Raw genomic sequence first — 19503 nt, 5'->3', positions numbered from 1 at the left:
TTAAATCTCCCTTTGGGCAAGAGAGTGGACAGTGCTGCCAGAATCAGGCAGAGGTGGGCAGCCTGAGACTGGGGGAGCAGGACATGGCCAGCAGGTACCCAGGACGGGACAGATTCTGCATCCCCCATTGCCCCGAGCCCTCACACTGCAGCAACTTGAGAGATTTTGGCTGATTTGGCTCCTGCAGAGAGCAGGTGCTTCTTTATAGGGATTAAAATGCAGCCCTAGATGCATTTTTCCCTTTCCTCTTTCTTTATTTTCTTTTGGTACCTTTGCACCCCTAAGGTGCCTCAAAGGCACCCACTGCACCTGGGCAGAAGGTGGCCAGGCTGTCTTGGGGACCAGGGATGGTGTGTGGAGGTCCTGGCAGCTCATGGCTAAGCACAGACAGAAGGATTTTAGGCAAGTTGAAACCTCTCTGGAAATGGCCTCTCCAAGCCCAGCAGCCACAAGGATGCTGTTGCAGGTGGCTGCAGTGCCAGCCTGGGTGGCAGATGCCCAACACCCAACCCATTTGGGTGGCCCTGTCCCTGAGCCAGGCATCTGTCCCTGGGGTAGGCAGAAGGGCAGTGTCTGGGCACAGGCACTGCTGGCACCCAGCTCTGTTGGAGAGGGCAAGTGCCCTCGGGGTGATGCCCAGGTTTTTGGTGTCTCTGAGCTGGGACATGGGGAGATTTGAGAGAATCTGCCTCCCACAGTGAGGTCTGAGTTGAGCTGTAACTCCTGCCAGGTCCTGCCAGAGCCATAGCCTATCTGCCTGCAGCCACTGGCTCATTTTGGGGCAGAGTGGGCACCACCCAGGGACAAGGGAGCCCCAGCAGGGCCCCTGCCTGTCTCCCCCTTTCCTTCACTGTGTCTCTCCCCTTTTCTATCCCCCCGCCCCATCCAGTCCCCCAGTCTGGCTTGCTCTAAACCAGTGCTGCGGGATCAGCTGATGCTTTAATACTGGCGACAGCTGGAGGATGCTGCTGCCTGCGGGGGCTTTGCTCAGTGTCACCCCCCTCCCTGTGACCGATGGGGACCCTGAGGCTGTCCTGCACCGGCTGGGGGCACCATGGTGGGCAGCTGGCCACTCTCCACCAGTTCAATCAACAAAGGGATGGAAGATATTGGCGGGAGGGAATGACTCCAACCGCATTCCTCTAGCCCTCACCGGGGCTAGGGACGGGCACTGCCCAGAGAGGGAGTCTGTGCCATTTTACCATGGGTTTTCCCTCTTGGAGATGGAGGAGAGGGGCGAAGGAAAAGAGGCGGTCTTGCCCCCTTCTCTCTCCGGCACCGGGGCCAGTCCAGTGCCAGGAGAGGCGGGCCGGTTTCTGGAGGGAGGGCTGCCTATCCCCCGTTCCCCCCCTTCCACCGGGGCTTGCGGCCAGCCCCGAAGTTGCGGCGAGGCGGGAGGACACACGTCCTGTCCTTCTACCGCCCCCGGGCTCCCCCCAGCCTCCATCCCCGCATCCCTCCCCCGTGCTCCTCCCGACCGTCCCGCCCGGGCAGCTCCGCCGGTCTCGGGGCGGGGGGAGATGGCTGCCAGGGCTCGGAGGTCGCCGAGACACCTGCTGCCACCGGGCCCCCCCCCGTGCACACCCGCTCCGCTCCCGCTCCCTCCTTCCCCCGCTCCCGTCCCTGCCTCCAGCCGCCGCTGCAGAGCCGCCGCCGCCGCCGCCGCCAAGGACGAGCCGGGACCGACGGCGGCCGCCGGAGCCCCCCGCCAGCCGCGGCGGGGGCCGACCCTGCCCCGGGGAGCTGTCCCGCAGGAGGAGAAGCTTTGGAAGAGCCGAACCCCCGGTGGGACGAGCCCCGCCGGAGCCGCGGGGCATGTAGGCACCGAGCAGCGGCGGTCCCGTAAGTACCGGGCGGGCTGGGGGCATCCGGAGCCCGACGGGCTCCGCTGCCACCCCGCCACCGCCGCCAGCAACTTTTAGGGACGAGGCGGTTGTTTTTTTCTGGGGTGGGGGTTTTCCCTGCCCGTCTTCCCCTACCTCAGCATCCCCCCGCATCCCCAGAGCTCCTGCTCCTCATCCCGAGCACGGGACAGAAATGAGCCTTAATCCTGGGCGCTGTTCTGGGGGGTTTTGGGGGGAGTGGGTGGCAGGAAAAATTGAGGAGACCTCCCTGGGTGCCACCAGCCCTGTGTCCCCCGCCGCCACCTTGCGTAACCCAGCGGTAGGCAGGACACTTGGCATTTATTTTTGGTTAATCCATATTCGACCTTTTTAAGCTGCGTTTCGGTGTGTACGTGTGGGTCCCTGACCATGGCCCCGGCCCGCATCCCCCGGCCCGCAACTGTTGCTGTCAGAGGTGCGGGCGAGGAAGGGGAAGGTGATGAGGAAGAGGAGGGTGATGCCGGGTGGCGACGGATGAAGGTTGAAAGGAGACGGTGCTTGCCGAGGGCTGCCAGTGTTTCTCTGTCCCGAGTCACCCCCCCTGCATGGGGACAGGGATGGTGATGAGTTGACTTTGAGGAGGTTTTGCTGCTTTCTCCCCTTCTGAGGGGCTTCATGGAGATCTCCTTGCTCCACAGGGATGTTCCCCCCGGGGCAATCAGAAGCCCTGGCACATCTTGGTGCCATCCTCTGTGCCCCTCTCCTCCCCACATGGCTCCTGCTGGGTTTGGCTTTGCTCTGTCCTTCCCGTCCATCAGCAGCAGTTCCCCATCCCCTGGCGCAGGCTGCGTTTTCCCTCTGATTTCAGGCTCGGACGCTTTTTTTGGGGACATGAGGTTTCTCTTTCCTGAATGATATTTGCAGTTTGGAATTTTATTTTTTCCCATTCTGGAGGTCAAAATATCTGCATGATCTCTCCCTCTCCTGGAGCAGGGAAAGGAGTGAGGGCAAAAAAAGGGGGTTTAAAATGAGGGGCAAACTTTCCATGTTGCATTAAAATGGCATTTCAGGGTCTGGTGAGAGGTAAGGGTTCTATTGGTGCATTTAGCATAAGGTTTCTGTGAGTTGAGTGCACCAGGGGAAGTTGTGCCTAGGAAGGTGGTTAACCTGCTCAAAACTACCCCAAAGCAACAAAAAACAAGTGCCAAAGACACCAAGCAGCTTTGTGGTGTCCTCTGGTCCTTGGGGAGGCTGCCAGGAGGTGGCATTGCCTTGCCCAGGCTCCTGGCCATGGCCACCTTCCTCCTGACCCTGACTGGCCACTGGCCCTTCACCCGGCTGGAAAAACCTCCTTTTTGGGAAAGTCTTTTCCCAAGGGACCAATTCTGCACTGTTTCCTACAAGGGGTTGGAAAATGTGGATTTTCTTTGAAGTTGGCAGGGGCTTTGCTGTGTTGTGCTGAGCCCAAGCGCAGCCCCAGCTCTGGCAGTAGCTCCGGAATGGGGTGAGTTTCTCCTCAGCCTCTACCACTTTCCTGCAATCTGTCATCCCCCTCAAAAAGCCCCAAAATTCTGCTGTACCTCTCTAGCTCAGTAGGAGAAACAGTGGGTTGGAAACATATGGTGTTAGCTGGGCTGGAGGAGCTGGCTGCCCTTTGCCTCCCAAATTCGGCCGTTTTGGAGCAGCCCCATTTCCAACCTGCACATGCAGCCCTTGCCAGCCATAGGCTCTGTGGCCTTAAACCCCTCCATCCTCTTCCATGTCCACCAAAGGCTGTGGTGAGCCAGGCTGACTCTGCATGGAGGCACCAGGTTCCTGGGAAGGATGGGAATTCATTGCCCTGGTTGTCTCAGCACTGGCTGAATGGTGGGATGAGCCCATGCCCACCTCCCCTCTGCTGCTGCCATTGCATTTCAGCTGGGAGGGATGGGGATAATTTCCACCTGCGGCTTGGTCCATGGGAAACCAGATTGCGCAGCCCTGTCCCCAGTCACAGCAAGGAGCAGGGGGTGGCAGGGCTTGGCATTGCAAGGGATGACCACTGGTCTGTGCCTGGATTACTCGGTACTGGAAGAGGCTCCCGAGCTTAGGCAAGAGCTGAGTTGAGGAGGAGGAGGATAAGGTCCTGGAGTAGGTGAGGTGCCAGGGCTGGCACAAGCAAACCCAATCAATCACCACAAGGGCCCAGAGTATATTTAAACGTCCTTGAGGAGGGCTCAGACAGGCAGTGCTGCTGGCAGGGCAGTTCTGTTTGTTTTGGGTGGCGTGTTGCTCCCCTTCCTCTCTGCTCGGGTAGCTGATGCCGGGTTCCCAATGAATTATTTATCACAGGACTAAAAATACTTGGGAATTCGCAGTGAGGAGCAGGCAGTGCAGGCTGCCCTGCCACTGAGCTGGCCATGCCGGAGCATGGGACGCTGCCAGCATGGCATGACTCACCTGCTGCCCTCTCTGGCCAAGGGGCCCTGGCTGCTGCCGTCGGTGTGGCGTTGTGGCTCCTGCAGCTCCACCAGCTGTGATGTAGAGTGGGGTGGGAGATGCAGTCAAGTCGAGTGAACCCCCTGGGTGGTGGTGGGTGCTGGGGGTGGATGATTCCCTGATGAAACTCAGCTGGTTGAGAGAGCTGCTGCCCGGCAAGCATCAGTGCCTGGAGAAGTGCCCAAGACTTCCTGGTAGCCATGGGGTACAGGAGGGAAATGTGTAGTTTGTGTTCCCTAGAGGGAATAGCCCCAGTGCACAAATCTGTACTGAGCAGCTCTTGCAGGGTGCCCAGCTCAGCAGCTGTTTGGTTTATATCCTGCATTTTCCGTCCAACATGCTGGCAATGTTTTTGCAGTGTACTGAAGGAGTCTCCGTCACTGCGGCATGGAGGAGTGTTTGGGTGCAGGTCACTAGGGCAGCCCAGATCCCAAAATCAGCCAGGACTCAGTGAGAGGAGCATCTGGCTGTGCTGGAGACACATTAAGCAACAGCAGCTTTTAATTGCAAGTGACGTTTCTTAGCACCAGCTGGCACCTTGCTGCATGAAGCAACACTGGTGCGTGGCTGGTGCCACTGTGGAGGGCTGCTTGTCCACCTCCCTGCTGCCCTGCTTGGCATGAGGGTGACTGCCCTGGGGGAAATGGGGATCAGACAGGCTTGGATACCCCTGGCCAAAGGTTGGTTTTGCTGGTGGTCCCTGACTGGTGAACTCCAGCACAGGGGTGCTTCACTGTGGGCAGGCATGTATCCCACTTCAGGGGACTGTCACCTCAACTGCTGCAGCGTGAGCACCCACTGGCAGTGGGGAACTGGTGATCTGGCAGGGAGGATGTGCCTGAACAGCCCCTGTGAGCCTGGATTTGGGCTGTAGTGGGCACAGACACAGTGTGAAGGGTGTCCCATCGGGGTGGGCACTGCCAGCAGGGGACACACACAAGGGGTAAAGAGGAGAAGAAGGAAAGCTGAAGGATGCTGTGGAAAACTTGGAGATATGGAGCCAGATAGGTGCATTGGTTGGGATTTTGTGGCAGAGAAGGGGCTGAAGGAGGGTGATGGGCAGGAGACAGGCAGTGGGACAGGCAGGGGACCAGCTACTTCAGTGACTGTGATTTGCAAAATCTCAACAAGCAGGGTGCAGAGCTGAACCATCCCTCAAGGGCAAAGCCTCTAAATATTGAAGGTGGCTGTCTGCTGCAGAGAGAAGCACCAAAGACCTCCCAGCCCCTCCTGGCAACTTTTGCATCTGTCTCTGTCCTTGGCTGAAGGGATGATATGGACCAGTGTAGCAGTGGTGGCTTTTGGATGGGGTGGGAGGGCAGTGGGAGGGAGATGGTGATGGTGATATGAGGACAGGGTGGTGGTGGGAAGCAGGGACTGGCTATGAAGGGTTAGTGGTTGATAAGAATGGAGACAAGTGACACAGCACTGAGGTGTAGAGTGGGTGGTGAGTACAACACTGTGGTCATTCCTTCACCACATCCAGCGTCCAAAGGATGAGGGTCCCCTCGTTCCCTGGGGTCAACCCTCAAAGGTGATGCCCCAGGACAGTGGGGAGGGCGGGGGCGAGTGGGGCTGGGGGTGCTGGTGTGCAGCTGGATGCGAGGGGCTGTGTCCTGTGCTGGCAGGGACACGCTGGTGGACATGGGCAGAGCGCCGGCACACGCTCTGCTACTGTCGATGGTGCTGGGCTGCTCGGCTGCCTTCACGGACATCCTGCTGCCAGGCCCTGAGGAGCCCGTGGTCAACGTGGCCGTGGTGTTTGGGGGCACGTCCTACCCACTGCACATCCACTCCCGCCTGAGCCCCCAGAGCTTCCTGGACATGCCCCTGGAGATCCACCCCATCACTGTTGTCGTCAACAACACCAACCCCAGCACCCTCCTCACCCAGATCTGCAATATCCTTGCTGGCCACAAGATCCACGGCATCATCTTTGAAGACAACGTGGGCACGGAGGCCGTGGCCCAGATCCTTGACTTCATCTCCTCCCAGACCCAGGTCCCCATCATCAGCATCAGCGGCGGGTCTGCAGTGGTCCTGACCCCAAAGGTGAGGTACTCACTATTTCCAGGGGGCATGAGAGAAATGAGGAACTATTGGAGTGGAGTAGGTAAGGGATGTGGAATGCTGGAGGGCAGAGGAACTGCTGGACTGCAGCCTTTGCGGTCAGGGCCAGGAATGGTGGATCAGTGGCTGTGGCAGTGTGACTCACTGGGGTGGTGGGACATGGTGGGGACTTCAAGAAGGGGCCCTGTTAATGGGATGTGGGAGAGGATCTCAACACCCAGTGGAAGGACCTTGCCTGGTGTGCTGCTTCCTGTGCCCACCATGGGATGCTGGCTTGGTGCCACTGCAGCTACTGGGGCAGCGGCAGGGTTGTCACAACCTTATCTTCCCCCCGCCCTGCTGGGGCTGGATCCAGCCCTGGAATGGCTGCATGTGCAGGATGAAGAAGCCGTCCTCAGCTTGGCGGTGATCTCAGGTGCACCGTGGCTGACACAGGATTTCTGTCTTCTGTGCTCCTCACTGGCATCAGACACTGTCAGTTACTGTCACCTGCCTGCTGGGAACTGCTGGTGGCAGGGAGAGCTGGAGCCAGGCTGGAGGGTCCTGGGCTTTGAGATTTGGTCTATCTCCTCAACCTGCCTGACCTGGGTGCTGGAGGGGTTTCAGTGCTTGCTCTTTCCTGCTGGAGGTCCTGCCCTTCTTCAGGGAACAGATTTTGTGCTTTTCTTGCATAGTGATTTGGGGTACAATCCACTGGATTACACCCCTACAGCCCTGCCTGTACTCACTGGTGCTCATGGAGTACCTTGAGCACATTGTAGGTGGGTGGCAGTGGGTGTGGGCTCAAGGTACAGTAGACTCAGGGCTCTGGTTGGTGCAGTAGACTCAGGTGGGTGTAGAGGGCTCAGATGGAGCCCGGAGCAGTGGAAAAATATCCATGGCTTTGCTGTCCGGGTGATTTTCCGCAGCTTTCTTCAGGAGTTCCGTATTTCAGGGTCAGTGGAGGGATCTGTCTCCTCCTCCCTGTCTGGGATTCTCTGGGGCTCACCCCAGACTCCTTCTCTGGAGGTGGGGAGGGTCTGGGTGGCAAAACCTGCTGCCTGCACGTGACCTTTGGCAACTGCCATTCACTGAATCATTTAAGACAGAATCAGACCAATTAAGGTTTGCTAATGAGAGGCCAGATGGCCAGGGAGGTGGAGCAGGAGGGAAGGAGCCACACAGGTTCTGGCTGCAGGTAGTGAGATGGAGCAAGGATGGGATTTATGCTCCTGGCAGAACTCTCGCCCACCTCCTTCTCCTGGTTTAAGGAGAAACTGATGATCTCCTTTGGAGGATGGAGAAATTTTTGGTCAATATGCTAAGAAATGGATGTGAGGCTGCAGGAGTTGACCCTTTGCATGGGGTGAAGTTCTTTGGAGGAGCATTAGTGTGATTTTGGGTGTCTCTAGCCCACGGACCACACCGGTTCATGGCAATCTTGAACTTTTCATGATGGCAAATTCAAGGAGGCTTGCATGGGTGCATGAGACCTGGATCATGATGCCAGAGCAGCCCCTGATCCCTGATCTCCTCTCTCAGGAGCCCGGATCAGCTTTCCTGCAGTTGGGTGTCTCCATCGAGCAGCAAATCCAGGTGATCTTCAAGGTGCTGGAGGAATACGACTGGGGCTCCTTTGCTGTCATCACCAGCCTCTACCCAGGCTATAACATCTTTCTGGATGTCATCCGCTCCTTCACGGATGCCAGCTACTTTGGCTGGGAGCTGCAAGAGGTGCTCACCTTTGAGATGAGCCAGGAGCAGAGCAGCTCCAGGACGCAGCGGCTCTTGCGCCAGATTGATGCCCAGGTCCTCATTGTTTACTGCTCCCGAGAGGAGGCTGAGTATCTCTTCTCCATGGCAGAACAAGCTGGGCTAGTGGGGCCAGGATACATCTGGATTGTGCCCAGCATGACAGTAGGCAACATGGAGGTGCCGCCCTCCTCCTTCCCAGTTGGCCTCATCAGCGTGGTGACAGAGAGCTGGAAGCTGAGCCTGCGGCAGAAGGTGCGGGACGGTGTGGCCATCATTGCCATGGGGGCAGCCAGCTTCTTCCGTGCCCATGGCTACCTCCCAGAGGTGGGGCGGGACTGCTGGACCCCCACCAGGGCGACTGCCACTGCCACCAACACAAGTTTCTACCGGTGAGGACTGGGGACCCCCTGGGGTGGGTGTAAAATGGGAGGAGTGGGGAAAAGGTGAGGGAAAGGGCAGGGGAGGAGGGGGATGGAGCTGGTGAGCAGCAAGGATGATGTTCACTGAGGGCTACAGCTGGTAGTCCATGCCTCTTGGCAGCAATTCTCCTGGAACATCTCCCCAGAGATCTCCCATCATCTCCCTTGCCTTTTCCCATGTTTATTGGCAACTCAGGACCCCTGGGGGTCTCAGAAAGGCTATCACAGCTCTGTGGCACCTCAGGGCTGCTTTGGCAGTCTGTGCATCCTCAGCCCTGCAGTGAGCCATCATCCTCGGTGCCTCCTTGCTAGAAGAGCTTTCTCCGCTCCCCTCTGCCCCTTGCATGGGGATTAAAGCTGGTCCCCAGCTCTCAGCCCCACATGTCTCCATGGGACCTGTGGCAGCCTGGGTGAAGGTGGAGGAGGAGGGCTGTACAGTGCAGGGCTGCACAGCCAAGGGCTTACAGGCTCTGTGTCCCACCAGGCACCTTCTCAATGTGACATGGGAGCACAGGGACTTCTCCTTCAATGAAGGTGGCTACCTGGTCAAGCCCACCATGGTGGTGATCACGCTCAACCAGCACCGGCTCTGGGAGATGGTAGGACCCCCATGCCCCCTGAAATGGGCACACTGTGGGGTGGTTGGGCACGGTGAGCCTGAGGCCATGCACAGGCTGGGGTTCCACCCTGGGGTGGGTTGTACCATGCAAAAACCTAAAGTACGATGGCTAGCCCCAAAAGTACCAATGGTGCAATGGTGGGGGTTTGCAGCAATGATGAGCACCAAAGCCCTGGCAGGAGTTGACAGTTTTTCCTTGCAATTTGGCTGATAAGTTCAAAAAAAGTCAGAAATGCAGATTCCCACTTCTGGAGAACAGCAGCTTGCCACCTAGATCTGAAACAAGACGCATGGAGGGGTTTTTCGTAGTTTGACAGTATTTTGGGTAAAGTTTGGCCAGGTCTGTGCTCACCTGAGTGTGAAGCTTGGGGCTCAGGAGGAAACACCTCACCCCGGATCCATGAGTGTGTGGGGAAAGGGATGCTGAGTTGGGGCTCACAAGGAATAAGCCCCAAAGGTGGGAGGATGCATATGGGATCACACGGGACCTCCAGAGCCCCTAACTGGGGTGACCATGTGCTCTCCCTTGGGGGCAGGTGGGCAAATGGGAGAAAGGCATCATCCACATGAAGTACCCGGTGTGGCCCCGCTACGGCTCCTTCATGCAGCCCGTGGTCGATAACCGCCACCTGACAGTGGCCACCCTGGAGGAGAGACCCTTTGTCATCGTGGAGAACACAGACCCCAGCACGGGGGTCTGCATGCGCAACACCGTGCCCTGCCGCAAGCAGACCAACTCCTCCCAGAGGTGAGCAGGGACATGGAGCTTGGCAGGTCTGGCCACTGCTCCCTTGGCATGTGGTGTCCAGGGTGCTCAGAGCATCTCTGTTTGGTCCAACCCATCTTTCCTGATGTGTTTTCAGTGGTGATGGCCTTGTGGATCCCTACATGAAGCTGTGCTGCAAAGGTTTCTGCATCGACATCCTGAAGAAGCTGGCCAAGGCAGTGAAGTTCTCCTACGACCTCTACCTGGTGACAAATGGCAAACACGGCAAGATCGTCCGTGGGGTCTGGAATGGCATGATTGGTGAGGTAGGGATGGGCATGGCTCAGACCCCACTTCGACACTCCCGGGAGGGCACCACTCACCCCTGACCTGGGGCTTTCCTGGTGGAGGTGGGATTTGTAGTGGGACTGTGGGCAGGGGACAGCTTGGCATGAGCTCCTCCCTGGAGGAGTCATCAGATGAACACTTACAACCCCACAGCAGGTTGTGTCTGTGCCCCTGATCACTTAGGAAGATAATTTTTTTTTTTAAGGCAGAAATGAAGGCTGAAATGAGGAAATGCCTGGGGAAAGTGGTCTGGGTCCTCCTGCTTGTCCCTCTGCCCATCCCAAGCTCACCTGCCCCTTTTCCAGGTGTACTACAAGCGTGCAGACATGGCCATTGGCTCCCTCACCATCAATGAGGAGCGGTCTGAGATTGTGGATTTCTCCGTGCCCTTTGTGGAGACGGGAATCAGCGTCATGGTGGCCCGGAGCAACGGCACCGTGTCCCCCTCCGCTTTCCTGGGTGAGCCCTGCATCCCTCTGTCTTTCTGCAGGCTCACCCCATACTTCCTACAAATGCAAATTGGAAATATTGTTCAGTTTTAACAACTTTCAAGAAAAAAAAGTCAAAGTCATAAGGGAAGGAGATTGTGCTGTCGGCTTTGGGGCTTCTTTCTTCCCTGCCTGAATAATCCTTTTATTATGGAGATGGAGGCTGGAGACTAAGGCTGGGCTCAGTGGTTTTCTCCTCTTCATTTTTTGTGTGGAGGAGGGAGGATGGGGTCGTGGGAGGATTTGCCAGCTTGGAGCTCTGGTTTGGGGACCCATCTCTGCCACTGTCACCAGAGCCAGTGGTTAAGCCAAGTGTAGGAAACCACCAGTGCTAAAAGTTTTATTTAATGACTTTTACACCAGCAAAGCTGCAGCCTAGAAAGGGGAGGATGGGCCAATGTCATCAGGAAATTCAGCTTAGGCAGGGCTCTCTGCACTTGGCAAGGGCACAGCAGCAATGTCCCATCTCAGCTGGCACTGGGTTCTTGTGTGGGGAGGGTGCAGGAGGGTGCCAGGGATGCCATGGAAGCTGGGGCCATCAGCCTGGGCACATCCTCCTCATCCTGTCCCCCCCACACCATGAAGCCCAGACTCCCACGGAAGCAGGGTCACCTTCACCAGCCCCAGGGACAGACAGAGCACCCTGCCCTGGTTTGGAAGGGTTGAGGTCTGCAGTCCCCATGTCCCTGTGTCTCCTGCCTCTGTGCTAGTGAGCCACATCCCCATCAGGGGAGGCCTCTCCTCCCTGACAGCAAAGGACGCTCTGATAAATGGGCCTCGGTGGCTGCACGTTGACAGCTCAGATGCATCCCCAGTGCTCCTGCTACTCCATCCTAGATCATCTTGGGCAGGCAGCGGCTCATTGACTGTGACCACTCACGGGGGGCTCTCCCCAGGGCTGAGCAGGGCTGGGGGCTGGTTCTGTGCCTGATGCAGGCAGAGTCCTGTGACCAGAACCATCATGGGGGACAACCTGAGATTCCATGGGAAACCCTCCTGCAGTGACCCTGGAGACAGGTAGCATTTTGTAAAGATCTCCCTGTTGGTGAGAACCTGCTTTGATCTAGGCAAAGAAGCATGGCTGCATCCCCTAGCTCTGTAGCAACCCCCTTCCCTCCTGATTCCCTGTAGAGCTGCTAGGCCATGGTGCTGCCAACCTCCAATTTCTCTCCAAGGAGGGGCAATATTCAGGATGAGCCCCATCCATCCAGGAGGGCTCCTGGCAGTCCTCAGAGGAGCAGGGTATGTCCTTGGAGGCTCACAAAGTTCTACTTGCTTTGCAGAGCCTTATAGCCCAGCCGTGTGGGTCATGATGTTTGTCATGTGCCTCACTGTGGTGGCCATCACCGTCTTCGTGTTTGAGTATTTCAGCCCTGTTGGCTACAACCAGAACCTCACCAGCGGCAAGAGTGAGTAGGGAAGGTGGGAGCTGGGAGAGGGGGACAGGTCCCTGGCTGGGCTGACAAATCTCCCCTCTGTTTCCTGTCTCTGCAGGGCCAGGAGGTCCCTCCTTCACCATTGGCAAGTCCGTGTGGTTGCTGTGGGCTCTGGTCTTCAACAACTCAGTCCCCATCGAGAACCCCAAGGGCACCACCAGCAAGATCATGGTGCTCATCTGGGCCTTCTTCGCTGTCATCTTCCTCGCCAGCTACACGGCCAACCTGGCTGCATTCATGATCCAGGAGCAGTACATTGACACTGTGTCAGGGCTGAGTGACAGGAAGGTGATCATTGGGGTGGGAACCCTAAAAAATCCCTAAAAAAACCCCTTTTTGAAGTTACTGGCAGTGATGTGTGAGGAGCTACACATCACTGCCAGTTGGCTGGGCATGAGTGCATGAGTAGAGGGCTGGCTGCAGGGAGGGGACAAGCTGGGGACATGGAAAGACATGGGCACTGTGTGATGCCACCCCCTGGGGCTCCCCTTTGCAGTTCCAGAGGCCACAGGAGCAGTATCCACCCTTCCGCTTTGGCACTGTCCCCAACGGCAGCACTGAGAGGAACATCCGCAGCAACTACCCCGACATGCACACCCACATGGTGAAGTACAACCAGCGCTCTGTGGAGGACGCCCTCACCAGCCTCAAAATGGGGTATGGCTCCCTGAGATGGCGTATGGCCCTCCAGATGGGGTATGGCTCTCAGAGCTCCTCCAAATGACCCCCATATATAGCACCCCCAAATAACTATGGCTCCCTGGAATAGGGTACAGGACTTCCCAGATGGAGAAGGGACTTCTCAACTGGGGTACAACCCCCCTGAAGTTGGCTGTGAGCCCCCCAGGCTGGGTACAGTTCTCCCAGACAGGGCATGGCTCTGTGCATCTTCCCTGGATGAAGTTCAGGACCCCCAAATATGGCACAACCTACTGCAGATGGGGTACAGCTTCATACAGCTTCCCTCGAAGGGGATGCAGCTCACCCCAGATGGGGCATGGCTCCCCCAAGCAGTAAAACTCCCCCCAAGACTAGGTACTTCCCCTCCAAGTGTGGTTACAGCACTCCAGGATGGGTCAGGGACCCCAAGAGAACATAGAACCCCCTGCAGATAGGTTACAGCTTTCTGAAAGGGATAGAGCTCCCCAAATAGGCACAGCCCTCCCCCACTAATGGGCTTTCAGATCCCCCTCACCTTTCCTTCTGTTGGTGGGGCAGGAAGCTGGATGCCTTCATCTACGACGCGGCGGTGCTCAACTACATGGCGGGCAAGGATGAGGGCTGCAAGCTGGTGACCATCGGCAGCGGGAAAGTGTTTGCCACCACGGGCTACGGCATTGCCCTGCAGAAGGACTCACGCTGGAAGCGGGCCATTGACCTGGCTCTGCTCCAGTTCCTGGGAGATGGTGGGTGATTGAGTGAGCTCCTCCTCAGCCCTAACCCCATCCTGCCCCCACTCCTGCCCTGCAGATTAACCCAGGGAGCAGAACTTTGGTCCTCAAACCCTCTGCAGCCTTCACAGCTGACATCCTCATGGCAGGATGGCACTCACTTCATGTGAATCTGTCACTTCACCATCTCCTTTCAGGGGATATGAAATCCTCTGGATGTTGTGCGTGTCCTTCCCTCTTGGGTTGTAAAATCCTGGCTGTGCACTTGAGGGTCCTGAGGAGAAGCCTGGGTAGAGGACAGTAAGCATGGCTGACTGGCACATGGGTGGGTAACAGAGTCGGGAGAGGACCCCCCCGGAGAAGGACAAGTGACTCATGGGATGCTCAGGCCAATGCAGCAGCAATATTAGGTGATTCCAGCTCCAGAAGGTCAGGGGTCTCTTTATTCTCCTCCACCCACAGTAGGGTGGAAAGGGGCAGGGATGTGCTTGGGAAGATGATTCCCATGGGTCCATGGGTGCATTTTCAACCCCTGCACTGTTATGCATGTCCCAGGTGAGACCCAGAAGCTGGAGACAGTTTGGCTGTCAGGGATCTGCCAGAATGAGAAGAATGAGGTGATGAGCAGCAAGCTGGACATTGACAACATGGCTGGGGTTTTCTACATGCTGCTGGTGGCCATGGGGCTGAGCCTGCTGGTCTTCGCTTGGGAGCATCTCGTCTACTGGAAGCTGCGTCATTCCGTCCCCAAATCCCACAAGCTTGACTTCCTCCTGGCCATCAGCAGGGTGAGGGATGCTGACAGGGGCTTTTGAGGGGCCCAAATGTCTTCACACAGCGTCACAGAGATGGACGCGGCTTGGTGGGCATTGTCCTTTGACCTGCATGGGAAGGACTGAAGATGTTCTTGTTGATATGAGATCTTGGTGAGAAAAGCCAGGTTTGGGAAAAAGGCTCAATCCTGGGAATGACCCCACATCCTTATCAGCAACCCTGGGGAAAGGGGTGATAGAGGATAGTGTCACCCATGTTGACAAGTTCTGGGGATCCTGGGGAGGGGGCATCAGTGCTCTGAAGCTACCTCAGACTCAGTAGCATGAATTCAGCTCAGCAGGGTGGGCTCAGGGGGGCAGGACCCCACTGATCTTGCTATTGATGGTGGGGGTCCCCATTTCTCCCCACAGGGCATCTACAGCTGCTTCAATGGGGTGCAGACCCTGTCGAGCCCCGGGCGGGCGCCCACGCCCGATGTCACTGCCAGCTCAGCCCAGGCCAATGTGCTGAAAATGCTGCAGGCGGCCAAAGAGATGGTGACAACGGCCAGCGTGGGCGGCTCACTGGAGCAGGCCACCCGCACCATTGAGGACTGGAGCAACCACAGTGAGCGCCTCCAGACCACCTTCTCCTTGAGGACACCCCAGCTCGTGGTGCAGAACAGCACCGGCGCACACCGGGGGCCGCCCTCCGGCCCGCACGCCGCCGAGAGGCTGGGGAGAGCCTACGCTCCCAAGGGTGCTCCCCTGGGGCTGCCGCTGCCCCAGCCCATCCCCGTGGAATCCCGTCTGCACGGGGAGGAGAATTGGAGAGAGGAAAACGAGCACCCCCACCTTATACACCCCCTGAAGTTTCGGGGTGGCTGTGTAGGGGATGAAGCTCTCACAGGTTTACCCCACCTCCTGGTGAAGACTTCCCCAGGAGGGGATTATGGGGAGCAGATGCTGGTGGGGAACCATGTCGGGGCTACCCTCCCGCCCTCCACATCCCCCAGGGACCTCCCACCACCGGACATCTACAGGGAGCACAAGCGGCCGTCGGGACGGCCGGACAGGCTACAAAACACCCCCTTGCACCAGAGGGACGGGGCACACGGGGGCTCAGGGACTCTGCCCCGGCTGCTCTCGGCAGCGGAGAAGAAGCGGGAGGTGGGCAGCGCCTTGCTGCCTCCATCCTGCTCTCGCGGAGCCTTCCCGAAAGTCATCAGGACTTGCAGAGCAAGGGGCGAGCCGGCGCGGCCGGAGGCGGCGGGGATGGAGCGGGAGAAGCTGAGCCGGTGGGCGAGCTCGGCCAGGGCGCCCGGGGAGCGCGGCGAGAAGCGGCGTCCCGCGGGGCTGCGGCGCTGCGGGGCCCCCCGCCCGGCCGCCCGCGCCGACGTGCCCGACCTCTTCCCCGAAGCCGAGGCCGGCTACGGCTGCGGCTCCCGCTGCCCGCAGGCCGCTGGCCGGCTGCCACCGCGCTCGCCCGTGACAAGGCTGCCGTCCTACCGGGAAGCTTGCCGGCAAAACCCTGGTGCCACCTTCACCGTGCCGGCGTGCGCTCCCCACGCCTGCATGAACTCCTACGCCAACCTGCCCCTCTACGCCAGACACCTCTCGCGGGGGTCCGCACCGTCCCGGGAGCACCCCGGGGTGCAGCCCTGTGCCCGGGGATCCGGGCGCTGGGACAGCGCCTGCAGAGACTGTGGGAGGCGCGGGGAGCTGGCCGTGCTGCGGGAGGTGGGGGCGGAGAGGAGGGATCCACCGGTGGCCCGCGGGGTAGCGAGTCCCTGCGCCGGCGGGTCCTGGCGGCGGGTCTCCAGCCTGGAGTCGGAGGTGTGATGGGGGGATAGGGGGGTGTCCGCACCCCTCTGCCTGCCCTTTGCCCGGGTGTCCCCACGGGCCAGCCAGCGGCTCCCGGCCGGGCTCCGGCCTCCCGGGGTCCTGCACCGCCGGCAGCGGGTTGCTCCAAGCGGCTCGGCGGGTCCCGGTGCGCTCTTTTCGTCGTCACGTTTTGGTTTCATTCGACGGACTCTAAACGCCATGTCCAGGTCATTAAAAAGACATTTTCAGCTGCCTGGGGATCCTTCTTCCATCCTCCGGGGCTGCCCTTGGCATCATGGATTCCCATGAATATTCGTTGTCCTGTGCATCCCCTCCCCGTCCGTGACCCGTTACGGTTGAGACGCGGCACAGACTCGTCCCACCGGCAAGGGAAAGATGGAAAAGAAAAATGGCAGCTGGTCCAAGGGTTTGATTAGGAGCGTCAGCCTGTGCAGAGGCTGGAGCCAGATCAGGCTTTGGGGTGCCGAGCACTGATAGCCCTGGGCTCGGGTCAATGAGGGATGTTGTCACTGCTGCAGACGGCAGCCTGGGACGGCAGCCTGGGAGGCATCTCCAGATCGGCACAGCAGCCCCGGGAAGGTGTGCTGTGGGGAATGAGAAAGGGAAAAATTCCTCCCACCTTCCCAGGCTGATGGAGCCATAAATCAGATGTGATAGATGAGCCGGGTTTAATTCTTTTCTTCATGTACACCTGACACAGTCCTTTCCCTACTGGGCTGGGGCACGACCGGAGGCGGCCGTGACTCACAGGAGCTTCAGGCAGGGGAGAGGGTCTTTGGGAAATGGAAATTGAGGATCCGGGGCCCCGGGCTAAGGCCAGGGCTTTGCCAGGCTGTTCCAGCCCCATCCCAAAGCAGCACCACCAGGACTACACAGAGCTGCCCATGACTGGCTGGCAGGCTGTCCCAGGGTCCCAGGCCAACCCTCAGCCCCTCTTCCCAGCTTTGGCATCACCTTCCTCCACAAAATGTCTCCCCGGAAAGCTGCTCTAAAGCTTTTCTCTTCTCTCTTTTCTTTCTTTTTCTCTTCTTTTCTTTTCTTTTCTTTTCTTTTTTCTTTTCTTTTTCTTTTCTTTTCTTTTCTTTCTTTTCTTTTCTTTTCTTTCTTTTCTTTCTTTCTTTTCTTTCTTTTCTTTTCTTTTCTTTTTTCTTTTCTTTTCTTTCTTTCTTTTCCTTTCTTCTTTTCTCCTTTTTCTTTTTTCTTTTCTCCTTTTTCTTTTTCTATCTATTAAAACACAGTTGTTGAGGGTTGCTGGCAGCCACTGACTAGCTGGGGCCAGTAACAGTGAGGGGACGATGGCTTGGACTGCTCCAGGACACCCAGCCCTGCCCCAGGGATGGCTGCAAAACCCCGAGGAGATCCAGAAGGGCCCAGCCACGTGTGGTCCAGGCTCAAAAGCATTGGCAATATCTGTCTGTCCATCCATCTGTCCATCAATGCATCCACCCATCTGTCAGGGGTTAAATCCAGCCAATTCCCCCATCCCCCAGCCTGGCTGCCATCACACACTGGTGCTGGCACTTTAAATTCCCTTTACTTATTTATCATTGCAATTGTCTCTTAATGGCTTTGGCAGCCCCTCCAAGCCTCCTGGCAAGGGTGGGAGGTGCTGATGTATAAATAAAAGCCATAAATAAATAAATCCCATTGAAGAGGAGGGTATTCATCCAGGCTGCCACAGGTGATGGCACCCATTCACCCGGAGCAGCTCTTCCCAGCCAAGTGCCCCAGATGCCCCCTGGAGTGACAGGCTGGTCCCCAGGAAGCTACAGTGTGGCCTTGGGAACCTTCCCTCAAATTGTGGCTCTCTGGCTTGAGGAAGCTATCATACACAGCTGCAGTCAAACCTGAGCTGAGGTTGGGGCTGTGACAGCAAAGGGGAGCAGAAAAAAAAAAAAAGTAGCAAAAATCCCCAACCCACGTTTTAAATTAATTAATGATGTCCCTGGTGACTCAGCAGAGGCCAAATGGAGCTGCTTCATGTTTTATGGAAGGGCTTTGCTGCAGGAGACTGAGGACAGCAAGGGACAGGGCAAATGGGGTGCAGAGGGTGCTCCCAGGGGAGGTGGCCCCAGGGTTGGGTGTCAGCACCTGGTGTAAGGCCAGGGCTATTCTGGGTGCCCCATGTGAATGTCCAGGTCCCTGGCCACCATGGTGGCATTTGCATAATCATCTTTACATGCCAATTGGGATGGAAAAGCAGAGTTTTTCTCCCATTTCTGTGCCAGGTGCTGGGCACTGGGGGGAAAGGAGATCTTTGGGGCATGACCAGTCCAGTGCAGGTGAGACCTGTGACCTTCAAGGACCAAGGAAGGACCAAGCTGCTCCTGCAGAATTTCCCTGCTCATGGGTACATCAGGGGCAAACCTTCAGGTAAGCAGCAGTCTGGAAGCACCCTCTGGCTAGGCTTTCCAAAGAGGGGCTGGGTAATTTAGTGTTTAACAGACGTTGAGAAATATTATTTCTTTTTGGTGAAATTGTCTAATCAATCACTTTTTAATTCAGCCTGCTCTGGCACCCAGTGTACTCTGGGAGGCTGTGGGCTGCTATGCAGAGAGAAATAAGGCTGGATCACTGCTGGGTACCCACCTCTGGGGCTCAGCCCCACTGATGGGGGCAGGCACTGTCCTCCCAAACCCACCCCCTGCCTCTGCCAGCTCTGACATCTCCATAGCAGGTCCTATTTTCACTGCCCCATTGCTCAGCATCATAAGACCCATCCTGATGAGGAAAGGGGAAACAAAGCAGGCCAGCACAGGTCAGCCACTGGAAGGGGTTCCAACGACAAGGATATACTGGTGCTGCTGGGGGGAGATGGTGACTCCAGTTAAGGCAGAGGAAACTGGTTAAATCACAAACCAGGACACATATGGGGCCAAGAAGGTGCTGGGGACAGCTGCCATGCCTGTGCCCAAGGATGCCTGAGGGAGCAGCAAGTGCAGTCACCTCCTGGTTCCTGCCTCCTGCCAAGGCAAAGCCATGGCACAAAACCTTCCCCAGCTGAGACACTGCAGCAGGTGCCCTTCCTGACCCACTGACGGCTCCTGGGCTGCCCAAATCCATCCAGGGGAAAGGCTGGTAAGCACTTTCCTCCAACTTTCAAACAGCTGAATCCCCTCAGGGACATGTGGCTTCTTGATGGTGGTGAAGCTTTGCCTAAAGCCTCTTCTCAGGTTCAAAGTTTTTCTTTCCCTGGCCATTGCTCTGCCAAGTGCTGCAATAGACTGAATTCCTTTCTGATGCCAGTTTGGCCTCAGATTTACAGCCCAAGCCCCAAAATCCACTGCTGCTTGTGAGGTCCTTCGAGAGAATCACAGTAGGAAGTGTTTATTTCCATCATAAAGATCTGCTTTAATATTTTAACATAAATCAAGCTGCACTTTATGGTGATAAT

At 57.5% G+C, this 19503-nt stretch overlaps 1 protein-coding gene across 1 annotated transcript; it reads left to right on the top strand.

The window, feature by feature from the left end:
* Window positions 1-1223: 1223 nt before the first annotated feature.
* GRIN2C (glutamate ionotropic receptor NMDA type subunit 2C) lies at window positions 1224-17129 on the top strand. Its single transcript, XM_050981339.1, is given in 14 exon segments — window positions 1224-1290; window positions 1293-1842; window positions 5930-6353; window positions 7893-8494; window positions 9009-9123; window positions 9680-9891; window positions 10007-10175; window positions 10503-10656; window positions 11969-12094; window positions 12180-12409; window positions 12618-12778; window positions 13340-13527; window positions 14068-14300; window positions 14697-17129. Coding segments are annotated over 14 exon segments (4641 nt in total). The 3' UTR covers window positions 16107-17129.
* The last annotated feature ends 2374 nt before the right edge of the window (window positions 17130-19503 follow it).

This window comes from Serinus canaria, chromosome 18, assembly GCF_022539315.1.
Source record: "Serinus canaria isolate serCan28SL12 chromosome 18, serCan2020, whole genome shotgun sequence".
Classification (NCBI taxonomy): domain Eukaryota; kingdom Metazoa; phylum Chordata; class Aves; order Passeriformes; family Fringillidae; genus Serinus; species Serinus canaria.
The sequence above is the reverse complement of the archived record's forward strand: the minus strand, read 5'-3'. Positions and strand labels throughout refer to the sequence as shown.